Here is a 20,282-nt window from a genome sequence, read left to right as displayed (position 1 = left end):
AGGAATACACCAAGCAAAATTCAATACTAAGATCCTCTCAGTCTTTATCAACTGGAATTTCACCAGAGTTTGCAGACACCCAGCAATACTCACACACCCATTTCCAGATTCGGGCACCTAAGAACGCATACTCATCCCCGCAGTACTGGAGCCTATTCTGTACCCAGCTAACCATGGGCATGGTATCATTCTCAAGGCATCCCTTAACAAGGTTAAAATTAAATACCTACTAAAAAATAAATAAATTAAATACCTACTGTTGATCAGTTCTTTGTGTTCAGCAAGGGTTTTTGCAGGATCCAGCCAATACTGTGTGAGGAATAAAAGGGTAATTATAAGAATTAGTTGCTTTTCATTAGCCTTTACTTCAAAAACATTTGAAAAGTGTTATTTTAAATGACATTTAAATAATAAGGAAAGCATTTGATTTGTCATATACACACACAAACATACATAAGAGCTGTCTGTGGCTACAACATTAAAATAAAACGTTGTCAACGTTCAGAGAGCAGCAGAGAGGAGAAACAGTACCTCTGCGTTCTTAGTTGCATTCTAGCGCTGACTGCAATATTAAGATTCTGGTGAGCCCTAACTGGTTTGGCTCAGTGGATAGAGCATCAGCCTGTGGACTCAAGGGTCCCAGGTTTGATTTCAGTCAAGGGCATGTACCTTGGTTGCGGGCACATACCCTGTAGGGAGTGTGCAGGAGGTAGCTGAATCGATGTTTCTCTCTCATCGATGTTTCTAACTCTATATCCCTCTCCCTTCCTCTCTGTAAAAAATATCAATAAAATATATTTTTTAAAAAAGATTTCGGTGAACGTGTTTTACTGCTTTGGTTGGCAAAACAATGGCCATAGGGAATGCCACCCAAGTCTCTTTCCAAAATCTCCATCACAGCCCCACCTACAGTTAGGTATGTCTCCCTCTAACACCATCCTCACCCTCTTCACTTCCAGTCCCGTCTCTTACAGGTGTTGCTGCTAGATGGAAGAAAGCAAGCTAGCAAATAAAATCAAAGCCTGCTGAAGTGTCCAGCAGAGGTGGCTCAGCACAGTGGCTGAGGATCTGCGTCCCAGGGCCAACCCAGTTGGATTCTGCCCTGGCTCTCCCCTCATCATCACCGTGGCACTAGGAACAAGGTACTGGACCGTCTCCGAACCTTCCTCATAGGCTTGCTGTGAGGATTAAATAAGTTAATTCATGGACAGTCTTCAGAATAGTCCCTGTTTCATACTAAGTTTGCAACACATGCTAGTGATGATGATGATATGAAGGTGTGAGATCATTCCTTTTTAAAAAAATGTATTTTATTGAGCTTTTACAGAGAGGAATGGAGAGGGATAGAGAGTCAGAAACATCGATGAGAGAGAAACATCGATCAGCTGCCTCCTGCACACGCCCCACTGGGGATGTGCCCGCAACCAAGGCACATGCCCTTGACCGGAATCAAACCTGGGACCTTTCAGTCCGCAGGCCAATGCTCTATCCACTGAGCCAAACCGGTCACGGCGAGATCATTCTTAATTACTGCCTTTAACCAGCCTATGATACTTGCTTATTAATTCAAATTAATCTTTAATGAACAGAATCTTAGACAGTGATGGGAGAATTTTTGGCCTAGGCCTCACCCTTGTGAAAGAAGATCACTGAAAGGAAAAGAACACACCTTCAGCCCCATCTCTCCACCTGCGGGAAGAGCAAGCGGACGCACAGAGGAGGGGACATCTGGGTTCCCCTAGAAATACACACTGGGGTGACTCTCCTCGGCTATCCATGCCAAATGCTGGAATCCCGAGGTCCTAGCTAACCAGTTCCCACTTTCTTATGCTTCTGAATGAATAAGGGTCAATTCTCACAGCAGGGAGGTAGGAGCTGGTCCACCCTGAGCCACTGCATTCACAGTACTTGTGTTCACCTGTTGAAAACATCCCCACTCCCCCGACACTCCTGGGTCAGGAATCAAGGGTCAAAAAGGAATCCAGAAGAACCCTCCTGCCCAGGTCCCCCTTCCCTGTCCTCTGCTTGCCCTGCTATATAACAGTAGCAATAATTATAAATATGAATTATAACTTCTTGTGCAATCCCCGTACCTTTTATTCCTAATTTCATTTAATATAATAATAATAATAATTACTCATACTAAATATGTGTCATAATCATTTTATTATAATATTTTATTACAGGACTAAACTGTACTCATATATATGTATAATCTCCACTATTTGCACTCACAGAGCAGTTTAAGTTTTTCAACTTTTTTAAAAGTAACATATCTATATAGCAACTTATAATGCAATGTTTAATATTCTGCTTCTTATCATTTCTCAATTGCTGAAAGTCTAAAATCACTCACTTTTAAAATAAATTTTAAAAAGATATTTGAAGTAGAGGCTATAATTAATGAATTGCTTTTGGAGCCCACAGTGACAAAAGATGTGGCTCTAGTGTTAAAATAATCATTCATATGGAAACACTGATTCATACAAGTAGAGAAACCCAAATGTTAGGCTGTGTATTGGACACAGAGCAGACCCGTTCCTCTACTAAGTACATAAAGCTATCAATGCTTCTCATGAAGTGGAAACAATAGGTGGGTTGACTATTTCTTGCCACTGATGTTAAATAAAAAGGTTTGGCTACCCCTGGATTTTTCAAAGGAGATGAAAACACACACAACTAACCACTTTTAAACACTTGCCTTCAGTACCATGAGAAATAAATTTCTGTTGTTGAAAAAAATAATAAAATAAACAATTGCATTAGACTTCTATTGCTGCCGTAGCAAAGTTTCACAAACTTAGAGGCTTACAGCAATACCCATTTATGAGCTCCAAGTTCTGAGATAAGGTGATTTCTCACAAGACCAAAATCAGAATGCCAGCTGGCTGGGGTCCCGGAGGGTTACTTGGTGAGAACACCCTATCCATAAGAGCACTTCAGGGAGGGGACTTGCAGTTGGGCCCCTGGCTCTCCATTTCCCCGCTAGTGTCAAGGATGCAGAATGTTAAGCCTTTCCCCACACTTACACCTGAGGACTCGGTGAGCGCTTGGGGCTAGAAAGAGGGAAGGGAAGGGGCCTCAGGTCCAACTACTCCATCTGATCTCACCTTGAAACTGGTAAGAACAGAAATTGGACGAAAGCTTCTCATCTCCCCTTCTAACATCATCATCCCAAGAAAACACATTTTACAGATTTCGAAAACCAATTTTTTCTTTTTTGCCTCCAAAATGTTTTTCGGTCATTAAAAAGCCAGGTAAATAAAACAGAAAGGAAAGTTAACTAATTGTAACAGGAAAGACTGTTTACTAAAAATGCTCCTATTACTGATAAGCTATACACTTTAAAAATAAATCACTTTCCTTGAGAGCAAACTGATTTGTGAGATGAAACGTATAATGAAGTTTCTAAGATGAGTTAGAAATTACAATTTTGAAGCAAAAAAAAAGGTCAAAACTCAGTAAAAGATGTTTGATCAGCTCACTGCACATTAGATATGCTGAGCATCAACCCAGCGCTCATCCTGCACAAATCTCATTTGATCCCAATGAAAACCCAGGGTTGCAGAGGTCAGACGATGATAAATGCTCCAGAACATAACTAATAAACATAAGCCATCAGGTCTCATAAGCTAACATCTTAACATGTAAAACCCACTTATGCTCAACCAAGAGAAAGAAATGACCTTGAAACCAAAGCAGCCATACTAGGACCACATTTGTCACTGCTCATTATCAACAAGCAATCAAACATAGCACATCTGGTCACCACGAAACACATCAGGCAGTTATTCTATAACCAATGAGAAAAAAGAGCACAAGAATTTGCCAATGAACATAGTATCCCAATTTTAACAACTACATCCAGAATATGCACCTACATCCAGAATGGATGTCAGCTCTCAAACTGTATATCATTCATTCATTTAACATTTCCGGAATACCCACTATTGTGCTCTCTGTATGTTATGTCAGACTCTGTCCTGGGTGGTGTGGGGAAATAAAGATGACTGAGACCTAGACCTATCCTTGAGGCACCCAAAACTAGCAGGAGACAGGGACACAGAATTACAATCCAATGCTGTAGTGAAATAATAACACATATAAGATGAGTGCTTAGGAGATAAAATTATGTACAAAGAAAATTACCTCTGCAGGGTGAGTGTAGGAAGGTGTCACTGAAGAGGGAACCTTTGAACAGTGTGTTTATAAATAAAAACTTTCCCAAAGTACAGAAATGGAGAAAAACAGAGCCTTAAATTTTTATACAAGTTATGTCTACCAGCTCAACTGCACTCAAAGGAAATGGGTTCATGTCTAACTGACAACACAGAATGCAATACTGCAGGTCCTTAATAGTTAAGTGCTATCCTGAAATTAGTCCTGCCAATGGCTAACAAATACTCAGCTAGGAAATCAGTGTTCATGCAGGACTTCCAGAAATAGAAGTGGCCCATTCGGTCCTTCTGTCTGTCCTGGGCAGTGGGAAAGGAAGTAGCAGAGAGCTGAGCACAACTTACTGTGCACTAAGCTACAGAATGGCTTCTCTGAACTGCACTTTGGTACGAAGCCATTATACCCACAGAACCAGAAAATGGTCCTATCCTCTTTAGCAGGATACTGAGATGCTTTTCAGGGACAACAGACCAAAACCACAAGTCATGAAGCTGACACATGCTCAGAGAACTGACCTCCAGCTGTGTCCAGAACCAGGCTTGTGCCCTCCCTGCCAACAGAACCAAAGAACCAGGACATAATGGAAACTTGAGCACCAGAACCCTTTCAGAAGCAGAGGGTCCATGGTCCAAGGTCCTCCAATGAAAACTTGCCCCACCAGCACTTCTGCACACCTGTTCCCCTAACTCCTTACAAACTCTCCTGGAACTCTGGAACAGGGAGTTCAGGCTTTTGTTTTTTCCTTTTCTTTTTCATTTTTCTAAACCTAACCCTAAAGGAGTTCAGGCTTTTAAGCAGTAGATTCCCATTCTCCTGGATGGCACTATCTACACTAATAAAAGAGATACATGCAAATTGGTGTCACTCTGCTACACCCACCAGCCAATCAGGATAAGTATGCAAATTAACCCAACAAAGATAGCGGTTAATTTGCATATGCGGGTACGGAGCAAAGACTGAAGGCTCCGCCCAAGTGAAGACTGAAGACAACTGAAGACTGAAGAGGCTTGGCTTCTCCACTGCGGCCGGAGCAGAGAAGCTTCAAGGCTTGCCTTGTCTGCTGCGGTCAGAGCGGAGAAGTCTCCAGGCTTGGCTTCTCCACTGCAGCCGGAGTGAAGGCCTGAGTCTCGGAGGAAAACCAGTGCCGGTAGCCAGGGGAAGGAAGGCCTATTGCACGAATCTCTTCATTCAGCGGGCCTCTAGCTCATCAATAGAATAATCAATCTTTCTCCACTGCAATTCTCAGTATTTTAGAGTTTGGCTCTGCTAGCTCCAGGTGGACAAATTCTTTCTGTTCTGTGACACAGTCTTGCCTACTCAGGCAGTCAGAAGGAAAGAGAGCCCTATCTCTCCTATTCTTTCTCAACATTCAATCTCTCAATCAATCACTCTTTCTCTTCCCTTTCCTCCTTGCTCTCTATACAATCTCAAATTTATACCCAGCTAGACTGGATCCTGTTTTGTAGGAAGATAACATAACAATGAACAGAAACAGCCCTTTTCTCTCATCCTTATTTCTACAGTGGGTTTCCTAACACAGGAGAACATTAACAGACCTCAATCCCGATACCCAATCACTGAAAAGTCCAGACAACAGCTCTCCTGGATCAAATGCCTTTTGAGGGTACAAGAGGCCAACAAGTAGGTGGTCTTACCTCTTCAGTCATGTCAGTCTTAATGGCATTTATGTAATCTGGGGAGAATGACAGATGGGCACAAGTTCCTTCTTTTTCTCTGACAGTCTTGGCTAAATGCCCTGAGCGTGTTTCATTCACCATGGATAATAATGTCTCAATTTCATCAATATCCTAGGTAACAGGACAGAATTAGATCTTAAAACTCTAACAATGTCCAGTAAATCAATAACCTAACCTTCAAAAATTCAGGGGCCAACCTTTCATTTGACATCTGTTCTTTTGCTGTCTCCTAGAGTTCTAATAGTAGAATGAGCCCTAAAATGTTTTAGTAGAGCAAGGACAGCATGGAATAATAAAAGCTTTGCTGCATCTTTTTTTAAAAAAATGTATTTTTATTGATTTCAGAGAGAAAGGGAGAGGGAGAGAGAGAAACATCAATGATGAAATTTAAGAACACTACAATGATATTTCCTATCGATCAAAAAAAGGCTTTACATACACACCCAGCTTTTGTCACTATAACAAAACAACCCTTTGATCTAAGGGAGTATAAAGAGGGATGACCATCTATAGGGAACAATGGAGCCATTCCTAGGGAGTCCTAGGACTCAACATAATTTGCACATATGTTCCAAGAAACCCAGGGCTGTGGTGACAGCTATTTGTGCTTTTCCCGGTGCCCCTGTAGACAGATCTCAGTCCCTCTAAGTATCATTAACAGGATGTGGTTTTAATTTGCTCCTTGGTACGAATCACAGAAGCTTTGGGATCTCAGGGAAAGTCACCATCATAGAGCCTCACAGCAGGGATGAAAACACGGACCTGTCATTGCACCATCTACAGTGAAGTGGGGTGGTGAATTGTAATCAGGCCTCCATTTCAACAAAACTGGATTCCACTGAATCACTGTAGGACCATCTGGCTCCTTATGAATTATCACTGGCCCCAATTCTCACCCATGGACCCTGGCCCCGCTCTAAGAGTTACAGGGATAATAATAACAATAGCTAACAGTTATTAGATGCTCATTTTATTTACTCCTTGAACTCTCTTAAAAAGTCTAATCGAGTGGGAACTACTATAATTACCATTTTACAAGGGAGAAAACGGAAACCTGAGGTATTGAAACAACTTGCAGGAAAGTACAGAACAGCAGATCCCAGGATGAGGAACACCCTGCATGTTAATCTCAGGCCAAACCACCCTCTAGAGTACTGTCTGAATAGGAATGCATAACTTCAATTTCAAGATTCTTACATACAACCACCAGCTCCTCTTTTCTCAGCTCACTCCTTTCTCATATTCTGATTCCAGCAGGACATGAAATTCCAGGATCCTACTCTCTCTTCACACTTTCTCCTTCCTGCTCCCTGCAAGCCCTCACTTCCTCTCTATTCATTATAGTCATTCACTGGCAGATTACCTTGCACAAGCTCCCCTCTACAACCACTGGGAAAAACATACCAACTCTCTGCCCTCTCAGGCCAGCACCAGAGAAGCTGACAGGAACTGGAGACTCAAACTGCATAGCCATAGATGGGCTCCATTTAAATTCGTTATCAGTAACCCGAGGGGACCCAGAATCCCACTACACTTCATTCTTGCACTTGTCTGGGTGACTCCTTCCTGTTTCTCACCCTTAGCTGATGATCTTGATAATGTGTCTGAGAAAACTGAAGCCATCAGAAGAGAACATGCATGCCTTCTCACCAAATCTACCAACCTCTCTGTATCTGGGCTGAGGTCCTGTCTTCTCTATTTCTATGACAAACTGTCCATGCTCCACTGAAGCTCATCCCTTATCTATTCAGAAACAGCTCCAGTAAATTCCCGCCCTCCTTCCAGCACCAAAGTTTTCCTTTCTGTAGAATCATTCCCAGGAGAATACAAGACTTTATTTCTCCCATATTAAAAAAAAATAAAAACACCTTTTAACCCCTATATCTTCTTATTTCATTTCTATATTCTGGGGTATATAAAGCCATTGTTTCATACTATGTCTGCTCTCCTCCCTCTTAAATACTTTAGAACCCTCTCCAGTATCTTGCAGTGACGCCCACAGTGGCTAAATCTAATGACAGATGTAGAGTCTTCACCCACTTGCTTGAAACGCATTTGTCACCAGTTTCTAGAACAGTGATGGCGAACCTTTTGAGCTCGGCATGTCAGCATTTTGAAAAACCCTAACTTAACTCTGGTGCCGTGTCACATATAGAAATTTTTTGATATTTGCCACCATAGTAAAACAAAGACTTATATTTTTGATTTTTATTTTATATATTTAAATGCCATTTAACAAAGAAAAATCAACCAAACAAATGAATTCGCGTGTCACCTCTGACACGTGTGTCATAGGTTCGCCACCACTGTTCTAGAAGATCTGGCTTCTACTTACACCTCACTGGCCACACCTTCACAATCTCCTTTGCTGGCTGCTCATTATCGCCCTAACCAGGAAAGGCCAGATTACCCTAAACTCACACCTTACATTAAGGCTTGAAATGCCACTCATACAACTCCCAAATGCACAACCAGATCAGAATGGTCCCCTGAATCCAATTGCCTACGTGACAGCTCCATTTAAGTGCCTATTAGAACTCAAACTTTGTACTTTCAAAAGGGAAATGATGATTCTACTCCCTCCTAGAAAAACCTGTTCTCCTGCAGTCTTCCCCATCTCAGTAAATGGATAACACTCTTCCATTCGCGCCAGTCAAAACCTCTTTATCATCTATCTCTTCCATCCACCTGCAAGTCCTCTGGTTCTATGCTAGAAATAGAAACAGAAATAGAAACAGAATTTTCACCACGTCCAGGTCCAAGAAGCCATCACCATTCACCTGGATTGTTTTTTTGTTTTTTTTTTAAGTGAATCATCGTTTCAGAAAGCACGTCTGGCAGTTTGGGCCTACACTTTTGGCCCCCATAAGGCTGGGGACCAAGAACAGACTACTTCGAGCCACTGCCAGGCTGCCACTGACAAGCAGAACTCAGGGTGTTAACAGTACAAAGAGTGACAAAACTGAAGTGATGGCTTTCTCTCACAAGCTTTGAAAAACAGCGGTCCAGGCTATAAAGGTCTAGAAGCATCGCTCACCTGGATTTCTTAAACAACTCCTTTAATGGTATTCCTGCTTCTACCTTAGTAGTTTTAGGGATTCTGTAAAGCATAGGTCAAATCAGTTTACTCTTCTGTTCAACATCTTCCAGTGGTTTTCCCTCCTTAATAAAAGTAAAATCCCAAGTCCCTATGATGGTCTACAAGGCCCTACACAATCTGGCCCACTCCCTTCATTCTCCACTATGCATTTTAGGAAGGAGACAGCATAGAGAACCTCGAGAAAACTGTTTGTGGAAGCCTCCGGGCCCTCCAGGAGGCGGTGGGGAGGGCCTACTGGAAAGCAAAGAGAAACCTGTTAGGAGGAGGAAGAAAGAGAACCTTATAGGAAGGCAGATATTTAGCAATGCTGTTGTGTGAAGCATCATGGAAAATAAAAGAGGTACCTAATGAAGTGAATGATCCAGATAAGATTGCAGGTAGATTGTTGAAAGTGCAAACAGGCTTCTTTGCTACCTATAGTGAAATGCAAGAGGAGAGAGATAAGCTTTAAAAAAGAAGAAGAAGAAAAACTGCTAAATATAAATGCCAGGACTTACTGGGCTTGAAATAGAGGTTTCTCATCCCTAGACTTATCAGAAGGCAAATGGTGCTACCATTAAGAAGTGACTTCTGGGCAAAGACTGAATAAAGGGTGCTCAGGAAAACATGACGGTAAATGTAGAACTCTTTATTACGTCCTCAAAAAAGATCTACTATGATGCCTCAGACCCTTTCAAACAAAAGGTCTTCTAATTAAAGGTCTTTAAGGTCATTTTTCCCCAATAGCCCTACAAAAAAATCTAAGTTATTCTGGATAAAAAGGGGGTTCTAAAGAAAGAAAACTCATCTGTAGATCTGATCGTAAATTGCTAACTTTGCAGGTCATGGTAGTAGTCATGCCCCAGGCATATAACTTTTTTAGCAAAAGGTTTATTGTTGCCGTAAGCAAGCCCTATCCACTGTTCTAGGTCATCTATGTTAACGCATCTTTGAAATGCCAGAGTAATCCTCTTTTTCAGACCCTGTAGATGAAATCACCCTCAAAGGAGCACATAATCTTAACTTTCCTGTACCTTGCTTTCTCCCTCCGTCATGTAATCTTCCTTAAATCCCCTCCTTAATTTCCAATGCATGAAAGAAACTGAAAAACTACCATTCTCAGAAGCATTTGAGATCTTGCTTCCCAGCAATTGTCATCAGTTTGGCTCAAATAAAATCTTATGGCCTAGCCAGTGTGGCTCAGTGGTTGAGCACTAACCTATGAACCAGGAGATCATAGTTCAATTCCCAAGGCACATGCCGGGTTTCTTCTATCGCATGCTACACTACCAGTTAGTAGAGAACAATATTCTAAACAGCATCCAGTTGCAGGCAGCACAGTAAGAATTTCATATTTCTATAATTCCTTATAAGCCTACACATTTCCAAACTAACTTTGTAACATTTCAGTAAAGCTTTTTCCTTTTTTAAATATCAGAGAGACTTTTCTCACCACTCAATGGAAGCAGCCTTCTAGTCCGGCACTTCATCTTATATTATTTTCGAAGCACCAATCACTATCTGATGTCAGAACACATATTTATAGTCTGTCTTTCCCCTGGAATATAAACTCGAGACATGGACCTTGTCTCTTTTTGACCACCGCACTCTAGTTCCTGAGATGCAATGGTCACCCAGTAAATATCAGATGCATGATTGAATAGAAATGAGAAATAGCAGTTGGTCTTCTCTCCTTACAGTCCCAGGCCAGCGGTGCTAATCAGGGTAAGGATATAACACTAAAGAGTTTTAAACAAGAAATGTCCTCAGTAAACAACCTTGCTAAAATCTCCTTCAACCAAAAAACTGATGAATATGTTATGTAGCAAGAAAAATTAAGCTTCCATATATCATTAGCTTTCAAAGGGCCTACTTTTGTTAACTCAAAGTTCACAGTCCAAAAGATAAAGTGAGTAACTCCCACCTTCCACCCCTCCACCCTACCCCTAAAAGCACCTGCCCAACTTTGAACAATCCCTGGAGCACCTCTCTGACTGAAACATGTCATATAAAAAATAGACAAACTAGTCACCTTAGCTTTTAGTGCTTGCAACATATTTTAAATTTTATAAAATTTAAGACTACTGGCACAACCCAATCAAATTCTTTTTATATTCATGGAGAAAATCCTCCTAAGATTCAGAACAATCCTATATAATAAAAGGATAATATGCAAATTGACCGAACAGCAGAACCACCAGTCGCTATGACACACACTGACCACGGGGGGCAGACACTCAACACACAGGAGCTGCCCCTTGGTGGTCAGTGTGCTCTCACAAGGGGAGCGCTGCTCAGTCAGAAGCTGGCTCATGGCTGGGCAGCACAGCGACAGTGACGGAAGCCTCTCCCACATCCATTGCAGCACTAAGGATGTCAGGCTCACTCCCTGCAGGACACCCTCCCCCCACCCCCAAGGCTCCCAAGAGGGCGCAGGCCAGGCTGAGGGGAACCCCCCTCCCCAACTGCACAATTTCATGCACCAGGCCTCTAGTGTTAAATAAAGGTCAACTCAGAGGTTTGTATCAAACCTCTAGATTAAAATAAAAAAGACTAGTTCCCTGTGATAATCAAGAAAATGTCCAGAATCATTAACCCTAAAACCACTACTTTCCTAGCCATTCCATCAATTGTCTGAAATGCCATTCTTCATTTCTTTCTGATTTAACCTGGGAGGACAGTCTCATAAAATGTTCATAGTTAAGGGAACCAGCAATATTCCTGTCATACACTTACACAACTAAGGTGTGGGCCACAGAAATTACTGACAAGAAGAATGCCTAGCATACCTATGGCATATACAAATATATGTGGGCATGTATACATAGTGAGGTTTCTACCATTCCTGATAGTTTTGTTTTAAAGTATTTGCACCATTATCATTTTCTACTGTTTCTCCTTTTATTTTATTTTTGGTGAAAAAAAGCACTGGGTGCTGTTAACGAAAAAGAACACTCTAGATCAGTGATGGCGACACACAAACTCATTTTTTTGGTTGATTTTTCTTTGTTAAATGGCATTTAAATATATAAAATAAATATCAAAAATATACATCTTTGTTTTACTACGGTTGCAAAAATCAAAAAATTTCTATATGTGACACGGCACCAGAGTTAAGTTAGGGTTTTTCTAAATGCTGACACGTGGAGCTCAAAAGGTTCGCCATCACTGCTCTAGATAGAACTCAGTCCCTTACTTCCCTAAACCTAGAAAATTTAAGAAAGCCACAGGATAAAATATTTTATTACACATGACCCATGGAAGACACCTTCATGCCTACTGTGATCAGCCATCTGAGAAGGAAAAGGAAGGAAAAACAACAGCACATAAGTGAATTAAGTTCAAGATGAATCCCAGAGCCAGCTCTAAACAAATCTAGGTCTTTCAAAAGCATTTTGAATCCATGTCAAAATCAACACATAGAACAACGAAACTGAAGAACAACCAAAGCATGTTCTGCTCCCCAGGTGCCCCAGTGAGGAAAGCGTCCAACACGCCAAGCGGCTTTGTGGGTGGCAGATAGACACGTCCCTCTCTGCACTTCCCAGGGTTCTTTCAAGCACATCAGCTGCTGAATTGTCATGATGCATCACATGACTGCTCAGAAGAGCTCAGATCCACTTTAAACAGAAAGTCGTTCCCCCAAAAAACTTACTGCTTTATAAAAATACAGTATGATAAGCAAGTTTTTGTTTGTTTGTTTGTTTGTTTGTTTTAAGTGATGGGATCCACAGCCACAAAGCTCCCGGTGACATTACCTGAGCTAAATCCTCATATTCTTTCTTCTATCACATACTACACTACCTCAGCAGATTCAGAATATCATATTTATGCCCAGCCAGTGTGGGTCACGGGTTAAGCATTGACCTATGAACCAGGAGGTCACTGTTCAATTGCACATGCCCAGGTTGCAGGCTCAATCCCCAGTAGGGGACATGCAGGAGGCAGTCAACCAATGAGTCTCTCTCATCATTAATGTTTCTATCTCTCTCTCCCTCTCCCTTCCTTGCTAAAATCAGTAAAAAAAAAAAAAACCAACACAAACAAAAACAAACTGTGTATGTGTATATATCTTATCTAATAAAAGAGAAACATGCAAATTGACCATACCTTGCTATATTCACACGCCACGCCCACCAGCCAATCAGAGCAACTATATGCAAATTAACCCAACCAAGATGGCGGCCAGCAGCCACAGAGCTGGAGCAAGCAGGAGGCTTCATGGCCCCGGCAATGGAGGAAGCCAAGCTTCCCACCTGACCTTGCCGGCTCTCCTACCTCCTCGGCAGTGCTAAGGATGTCCGACTGCAGCTTATGCTTGCTCCCCACTGGCAAGTGGACATCCCCCAAGGGCTCCCGGGCTGCCAGAGTGATGTCTGACTGCTAGCTTAGGCCCGATCCGGGAGGGGTCCCAGATTGCAAGAGGGCACAGGCTGGGCTGAGGGACCCCTCCTCCCCCAAGTGCAAAAACTTTTGTACATCGGGCCTTTAGAATATATATAATATTATATTTCTTTCTATAATTCCTTACAATCCCACACATTTCCAACTTAACTTTCTAATATCTCAGTAAAGCTTTTTTCTTTTTTAAAATATAGGTAAAATCTGGTTTAAATGAACTGGAAAGGCCTTTCGTAAGAGAAATAAGGCAGCAAACTAAAAGACCACCAGGCATGGACACAGCAGACAGACATGGAAAAGAGAGGGGAGGAGGGTGCTCTTGTCACAGTCTCACATCCACCTGGCCTGGCCCACACTGTCTATAGAGTTCTTTCCTTCCCTAATATTATGGGTCCCTCAGTGGGTAGTAACAGAAGGTGGTAACAGTGATAACAGGACACAATCCCTCCCCTCAGCTTCCATGCATACTCTTTCCTAAAACTGACCTACCTGAGAATAGCACTGAGTTAAGATGCCAGTTCTCCTTTCCACTGCAGTCCCCATCCACAATCCGCCTTCCCCAATTTAAAGGAGAAATGCACCCCTTACCCACTTTAATCTCTCTATGGCACATTAGCCCTAGGTGTAAAAATCCAGGGAGCAGAAACATAGGAACATTTTAAAATACCAATGTTAGCAAAGTTGCCTTTAATAAAGACACCATAAATCATGTCTTTTCCTACTTAAACATATTTCTGGTACGGATTAGACAAGGGGATAGCAACATGGTGCTTTGGCCCATAGTTGGGTAGCTTTGAATTCAGATATATCATACAGTAGGCAGCAGTGGGAGTGATGATTTTCATGTCACGATCTTGTAACTTCCATCTTCCCGCTACAATCAAAATATACGCAGCTCAGGAGGAAAACTCCCATAAGAATAAAACAAATCAAAGCCTCTCTCATCTAAGCGACAAAACAAAGCACTGTGCCTTCTCTGTCTAACCATCTCAGAAATATAATTCCAAAGTGAAATACTTTTTGCTGAACACATGTTGACATTTTTATTTAAATTGACAAATGACAGAAAAGCAAGCTGGTTTGGTTGACTGGTGTAATGACTGGTTTTGCCAAAGAATTATATGTTGGACATATTCCATAAAGTGAATGAACTAATTCTGCAGCTCCAAAATCTGATGAATATAAAGTACATAATTAGATAAAAGCACTTTATCAAACATCTTGTATGGGCAAATGTACATTAAAGTTAACAATTTTTAATTTCCCTAATCCTTTCCAACTAAATTGGATTAAATCACATGCCCTTAAGTAGAAGAGAAAAAAGGCATAATTCTCTTTTGATCAATCTTTGTAAAGCATATTTAAACATATTTCCCAGAAATTGTGAAACGGAATTACTACCATGATTAACAAATCATTTGCAAGTCAGACAGGTTTTCAGTTCATTGCTTTCAAGTTAGTAAATGAAGGAGGGACCCAATGAGTGGGCTGAGAAATCCCTTCTGTCAGGAACTAAGGGAAGAGGTGAAGGGAGGGGTCAGAAGGTAAAAACTTCCAGTTATAAAATAAATAAGTCATGGGGGTGTAATGTAGAGCATCGTGACTATAGTTAACAATATTGTAGCACCTATTTAAAAGTAGCTAAGAGAGTATACCTTGAAAGTTCTCATTACCAAAATAATATATATGTGGTGATGGATGCTAACTAAATTGATATGGTGATCTTTTTGCAGTATATACAAATATGAAATCATTGTTGTACACCTGAAAGTAACAAAAATGTTGTACTAGTATGTCAATTATACCTCAGTAAAATAAAATATTTAGAGGGGAAAATGACAGCTACATTTCATTTGAGGTGCCTGATAGACTATTAAAAATCCTTTTAGATGACAAATCACTGTAAATTTTGGTATATGACTCAGAAGAAGTTGAAGAAATCGCATGATCTTCCGTTATCATACTCCTTCCTTTCCTATTTACCTATTTAAGCAAATTAGGCTACTCAGTGTTCACATATATTAAAAATATAGGAATAAAATTGTTGTTAAATAGTTTTTGTTTAAATTCTGGAAAATCACTGCTCTCAAGAACATCAGAAAACAAGCAGGTCTGGAGGGGGAGATGATGACTTCCATTTGAATACATTGCGTTTGAGGCACCTGAGAGACATCCAAATACAGAATAAGAGTGAACACTTACATCGCACTGACCACACAACTTAAAGCACTAGTCTGAATGTTTTATATAGACTTGTTTAACCCTCAGCTACCACCCTTGAGTTGGTACTTCTACTATCCCAGCTTAAAAATGGGGAAACTGAGGCAAAGAGAAGTTAGGAGACTCTTCCATTGCCAGCTTTCCCATGTACTACAGGATATGTGAATCCAAATGTCTAGGTCCAGAGTCTGTATTCTTACAAAGTATAATCCTCTTGGGATGTCTGGATTGGAAATAGGAATTTTAGGGTCAGCTGTATTATTAGATAGTAATTTACACCACAGAGCAGACAGATTACATAGGAAGAGTGACACAGCAGGAAACTGAGGGCTTCGGTGGTAGGGCATTCCCTTCCAGGCCCCTGGACTCATGCAAAACCTCCAGCCATTGGATTTTCCAGGTTTTTTTTCCAGGTCCCCTTTGCCTGCTGCCGCCAGTCCTCCCAGGCTGTTACAGTGTTTATGATGCTCTTCATAAAGTCCAAGGGCTGCTAAAGAAAACCTTTCTGCTTCCTGATCTTTGCCTTCTGTTCCCCCACCAGATGCCCGAAGACACCTCAGAAAGGAAAAGTTTCAATTTGCAAAAACCCAGCATGACAAACTTCCTTTCTTTCCTTGTAAGAGGACTCACATTATGATTCACACACATCTCATCAGCCACTATGGGTGTTTGCCAGAACATGAAATTACAGAAAGTTAACTCTCACTCAGGTCGCAAAATACAATGAATCAGGATGCAAACAACACCATTACTCATGGCAGAGCCAGCCTGCCAGTGCTCCAGGGATGAGGCTCACTTTTGCTCAGAGCATTTGGGGCAGACGAGAAGATACAAATATACACACAGTTCAGCTTATATTTTTAAAGGAAATTATTTCAGAGACAAATAGTGCCGGGAGAGATAGTATTCAACGTGCAAGCCTGTACCCAGTTAGAGCATAAGAGAGTCCAGAATAAAAAATCCTGGTGAATATCAATGTTTTATGAAACAGGCAGAGGAGAAGTGATTATACGGAAGACAGAATCAGAATAACCAGAGGAAAACTTGAAAAGAGGCCAATAAGGAGAATGTGTTGTCATCAGAGCAGAATGAGAAGATCTCAAGGATCGAGTCATTAGAGTCAATGCAACAGAAAGGTAAGAGCTGAAAGTGCCACTAGGATTTAGCAACTAGAGGCCTGAGGACAGTTTCAGTGGCATGATAGGCATCAAAGCTGAACTGTGAGAAGTTCAGGAATGAATGGGGTTTGAGAAGTGGAGGCAATGAATTTAAATGAGGCTTTCTCTTGTGACCAGAGAGTCAATATGGCCATAGACAGAGGAGGGCATGGGAGATGGGGAAGGGTGGTTTTAAATGGGAGAGACTTAAACATTCCTAAACCCTGATGAAAGAGAGGGAATAGAGAGACAGAAGGTTAGAGATGCAGAAGGGAGAGGTGAGCCCAGCCAGTGTGACTTGGTTGAGCATCATCCCATACACCAAGAGGTCACAGGTTGGATTCCCAGTCAGGGCACATGCCCAGGTTGTGGGCTCCATCTGAATGGTGGGCAGGAGACAGCCCATCGATGTTTCTCTCTCATGGAAGTTTCTATCTCTCCCTATCCCTTCCTTTCTCTCTCTCAAATCAATAAAAACATTTTAAAAATATATTGCTATTCTGGAAGGACTGAATCAGGTAGAAACCCAAATAGTGTTCCGATTAGGAGGCAAAGACAAGGGTTACTTATGAGAAAATGAAGGGGAACAATTACAATTACATCAATGAAGGAAGGCATTTCTCTAAGTAGCAGCTAAGCTAACATAGTGATGTGAACTCTAAAGAATGTTTTTAATTTTCAGTCCATTCGTCATAGTGTTTGGGACATAGCCCCAGGCATAATACCTGCTTTCTTGTTGTTTTTATAAACAGGTGTTCTGCCCAGTTTTAACATTTCCTGCAGTTTGAAGAGTAAGACATGCAAGGCACGCCCTCTGGGATGGTAGCTCCAACCCAATTCCACTGAAAGTGGCTCCATTTATTTATTTATTTTTTCACAGACTTGGTGAAGAAAAGAAGAATTCATTAGAGGAAGGGCTACGTGCGCGCTAGCTGGACCGGTATTTACGTATGTCGCTCTCTGTTGACTACTGAGTTCACAGGGCAGGAGATGCAGCAGCCTGATTCTGAAAGGCAGGTTGCATTCCATTCTGTATTCTGACAAAAGCCATAATTACGTAGAACTTCTGTGGTTGAAGGAGTGAATTGTAAAGGAGCCTCAATCGCTAACACTAAAACAAGACATTATTATAACTCCTCATTTTACAAACTGAAGGAGTATAGATATCACATTTATCCCTATTACTGCTTTCAATATCAACAAAAGTCATCTTCTAAGATCTCCAGACTTATTCCAGAGAAATAAGTGTTCCTTGTTTATGTCACCCAGTCTATGGTAAGCTGCTATAGCAGCCCAGACTGACAAAGAACACTGGGCTAAAATCAATGTGTAGGCAGGGCTGTGTTCCTGGGAGAATTCAGGGAGAATCCATTTCCTTGCCTTTTCCAGCTTCCTGAAACCACCTGCATTCCCTGGACCAAGGCCCCTTCCAGAAAATGCATGACTCTGACCTCTGCTTTTGTTGTCCCATCTCCTCCTCTCTGACTCTCCTGCCTCCATCTTTTATGTGTAAGAACATTTGGAATTACACTGATCTCATAAAATTCTTAATCACACATGCAAAGCTCCTTTAAAGTGACATGTTCACAGGTGCTAAGAATTAGGACACAAAACATAGAGAGAGCTGGTACCCATTCAAAGTAAAGATATTCCAAGTATTCCTGGCCTGGTAGCTCCATTGGTTACAGCCTCATCCCGATACACCAAGGTTGCTGTTCAATCTGGTCAGGGTACATACAAGAAGCAACCAATGAATGCATTAATAAGTGGAACAACAAATGATGTCTACAAGTAAAGACCTAATGCTCTAATAACTAGATTGGTAGATATAAGGACACGCATGTTCTTGTTGAAAATTACTCTTCCCTACCCGACCCATGGAGCTCACAATAAAAACAACTTCTCACAATGGTAGAGCACTTAACAGCTAGCGACTGAGCTGGTGCTAGCCAGTGACAGCCAGTCCTAGAATGAACTGGAGAGAACAAGCTTCTCTGGAAGTCCCACTGCTCTGATTAATGGCCAGTACTTTACGAGAATTTTCAACATGACAACTAAGTGGCAGGACCATTAGACAAATCTGGACCTCTCCGACTCCTTATGTGTGTTCTTATAATCCCCATGACAGACTGCCTCACATCCCCCTTAAATCGAGGCTGGAAATTTTCTCTGTGTCAAACCAAGGCCCTGATATAAAGAGCCACATCCCCCACTCAGACCAGCTGGATAAAGAAAGAACCTGATGACAGAGGCCAGTGCAGAACAGAAAGTAGGCTCAATGCCCAGGCTAAATGCTTTCACGTTTGTCTATAGGAAAAGGAACTGCAAGTATGTGAACTTCATGGTGCATCTTGAAGAGATTGCTTTATAAAAGAAAGCTGGGGTTAACACATGCAGCTCGGTGTTGATTCGGTCTCAATAAACGTGTCTTCATGAAGAACTCCTTTTATTTTCTTGAGATCCTTTTACAGACCCTACCTAAGAAGTGAAGTTAAGAAAATATGGTGCCCAGAATGTTCTACTAGTAAATCAAGTTAACTGTACTCCTTAGAGAGAAGTTTGCCTTAACAAGGTTTATATCTGTCTAGCTGTTTCTCTTTACACATAGGTAACACCTAAATCAGGGGTCCTCAAACTTTTTAAACAGGGGGCCAGTTCACTGTCCCTCAGACCATTGGAGGGCCGGACTATAGTTTAAAAAAAAACTATGAACAAATTCCTATGCACACAGCGGCGGCAAAAACACCCGGCGGGCCGGATGTTTTCAGTGGGCCGCATGTGGCCCACGGGCTGTAATTTGAGGACCCCTGAATCCTATATCAATGCATCTGCTACATGAACTTCCCAGTTATAATTTAATAAAATTCATATTTTTCCATTTAATATTTCAGGCAGTAATTGCCCTTTCCCTAGAATTCCTGAGATTACATGAAAAACAGAGAGGCTCTAGTACACGTTCTGCACATATTAGGCATTCATTAACTAATTGGTAAAGGAACCATGAGCCCATGTACTAAGGACAAAATAAACTACTCTTGCTACATGGTCAACCTGAGAAGTTAGCTTATTGTAAACCACCATTTAACTCCTCTCAACACACATTAATACGTAAATTGCCCAGAAAGAGACAATTCCTTAGTATCCTAAGTATGCAGAGCCTTTTTATCTTACATGCATGCTGGTCAGGTTATTATAGTGGTGGCAAAGTCTTCAAAACATCAAGACTTGAATTTGAAATCTGGTCCTAATACTTGATGATTATGTGACCCCGGGGGAAGTTGCTTCACCTTTTTTCCTTATCTCTAATGGTAGAATAATAAAATCAAACTTGTACAGGAGTTTTGAGCATGCCATGACAACATATGAAAAATATTCAATAGTGCCTAGTGCATTGATGACAATAATGATGACAGGTAATGATGATGAATGGTCTAGATTAGGGGTGGGCAACCCCTGGCACGCGTGCCAAACATGGCATGCCAGTAACTTTTGCTGTCACGCAAAACCCTCTCTTATAATCTTCCATTTACAATTTTTTTCTTAATATTGACC

At 41.4% G+C, this 20,282-nt stretch overlaps 1 protein-coding gene across 2 annotated transcripts in view; it reads right to left on the bottom strand.

The window, feature by feature from the left end:
* EPB41L4A (erythrocyte membrane protein band 4.1 like 4A) overlaps positions 1-20,282 on the bottom strand; it is a 210,253-nt gene that overhangs the window by 101,340 nt on the left and 88,631 nt on the right. For both annotated transcript variants that reach the window (XM_006755289.2, XM_006755290.2), the window contains exon 4: positions 258-309. In XM_006755289.2, coding sequence (XP_006755352.1) covers positions 258-309 — 52 coding nt within the window. The remainder of the gene's footprint in view (positions 1-257; positions 310-20,282) is intronic.

The sequence above is a fragment of the Myotis davidii genome, unplaced genomic scaffold (genome assembly GCF_000327345.1).
Source record: "Myotis davidii unplaced genomic scaffold, ASM32734v1 scaffold130, whole genome shotgun sequence".
Taxonomy (NCBI): Eukaryota; Metazoa; Chordata; class Mammalia; order Chiroptera; family Vespertilionidae; genus Myotis; species Myotis davidii.
The sequence above is the reverse complement of the archived record's forward strand: the minus strand, read 5'-3'. Positions and strand labels throughout refer to the sequence as shown.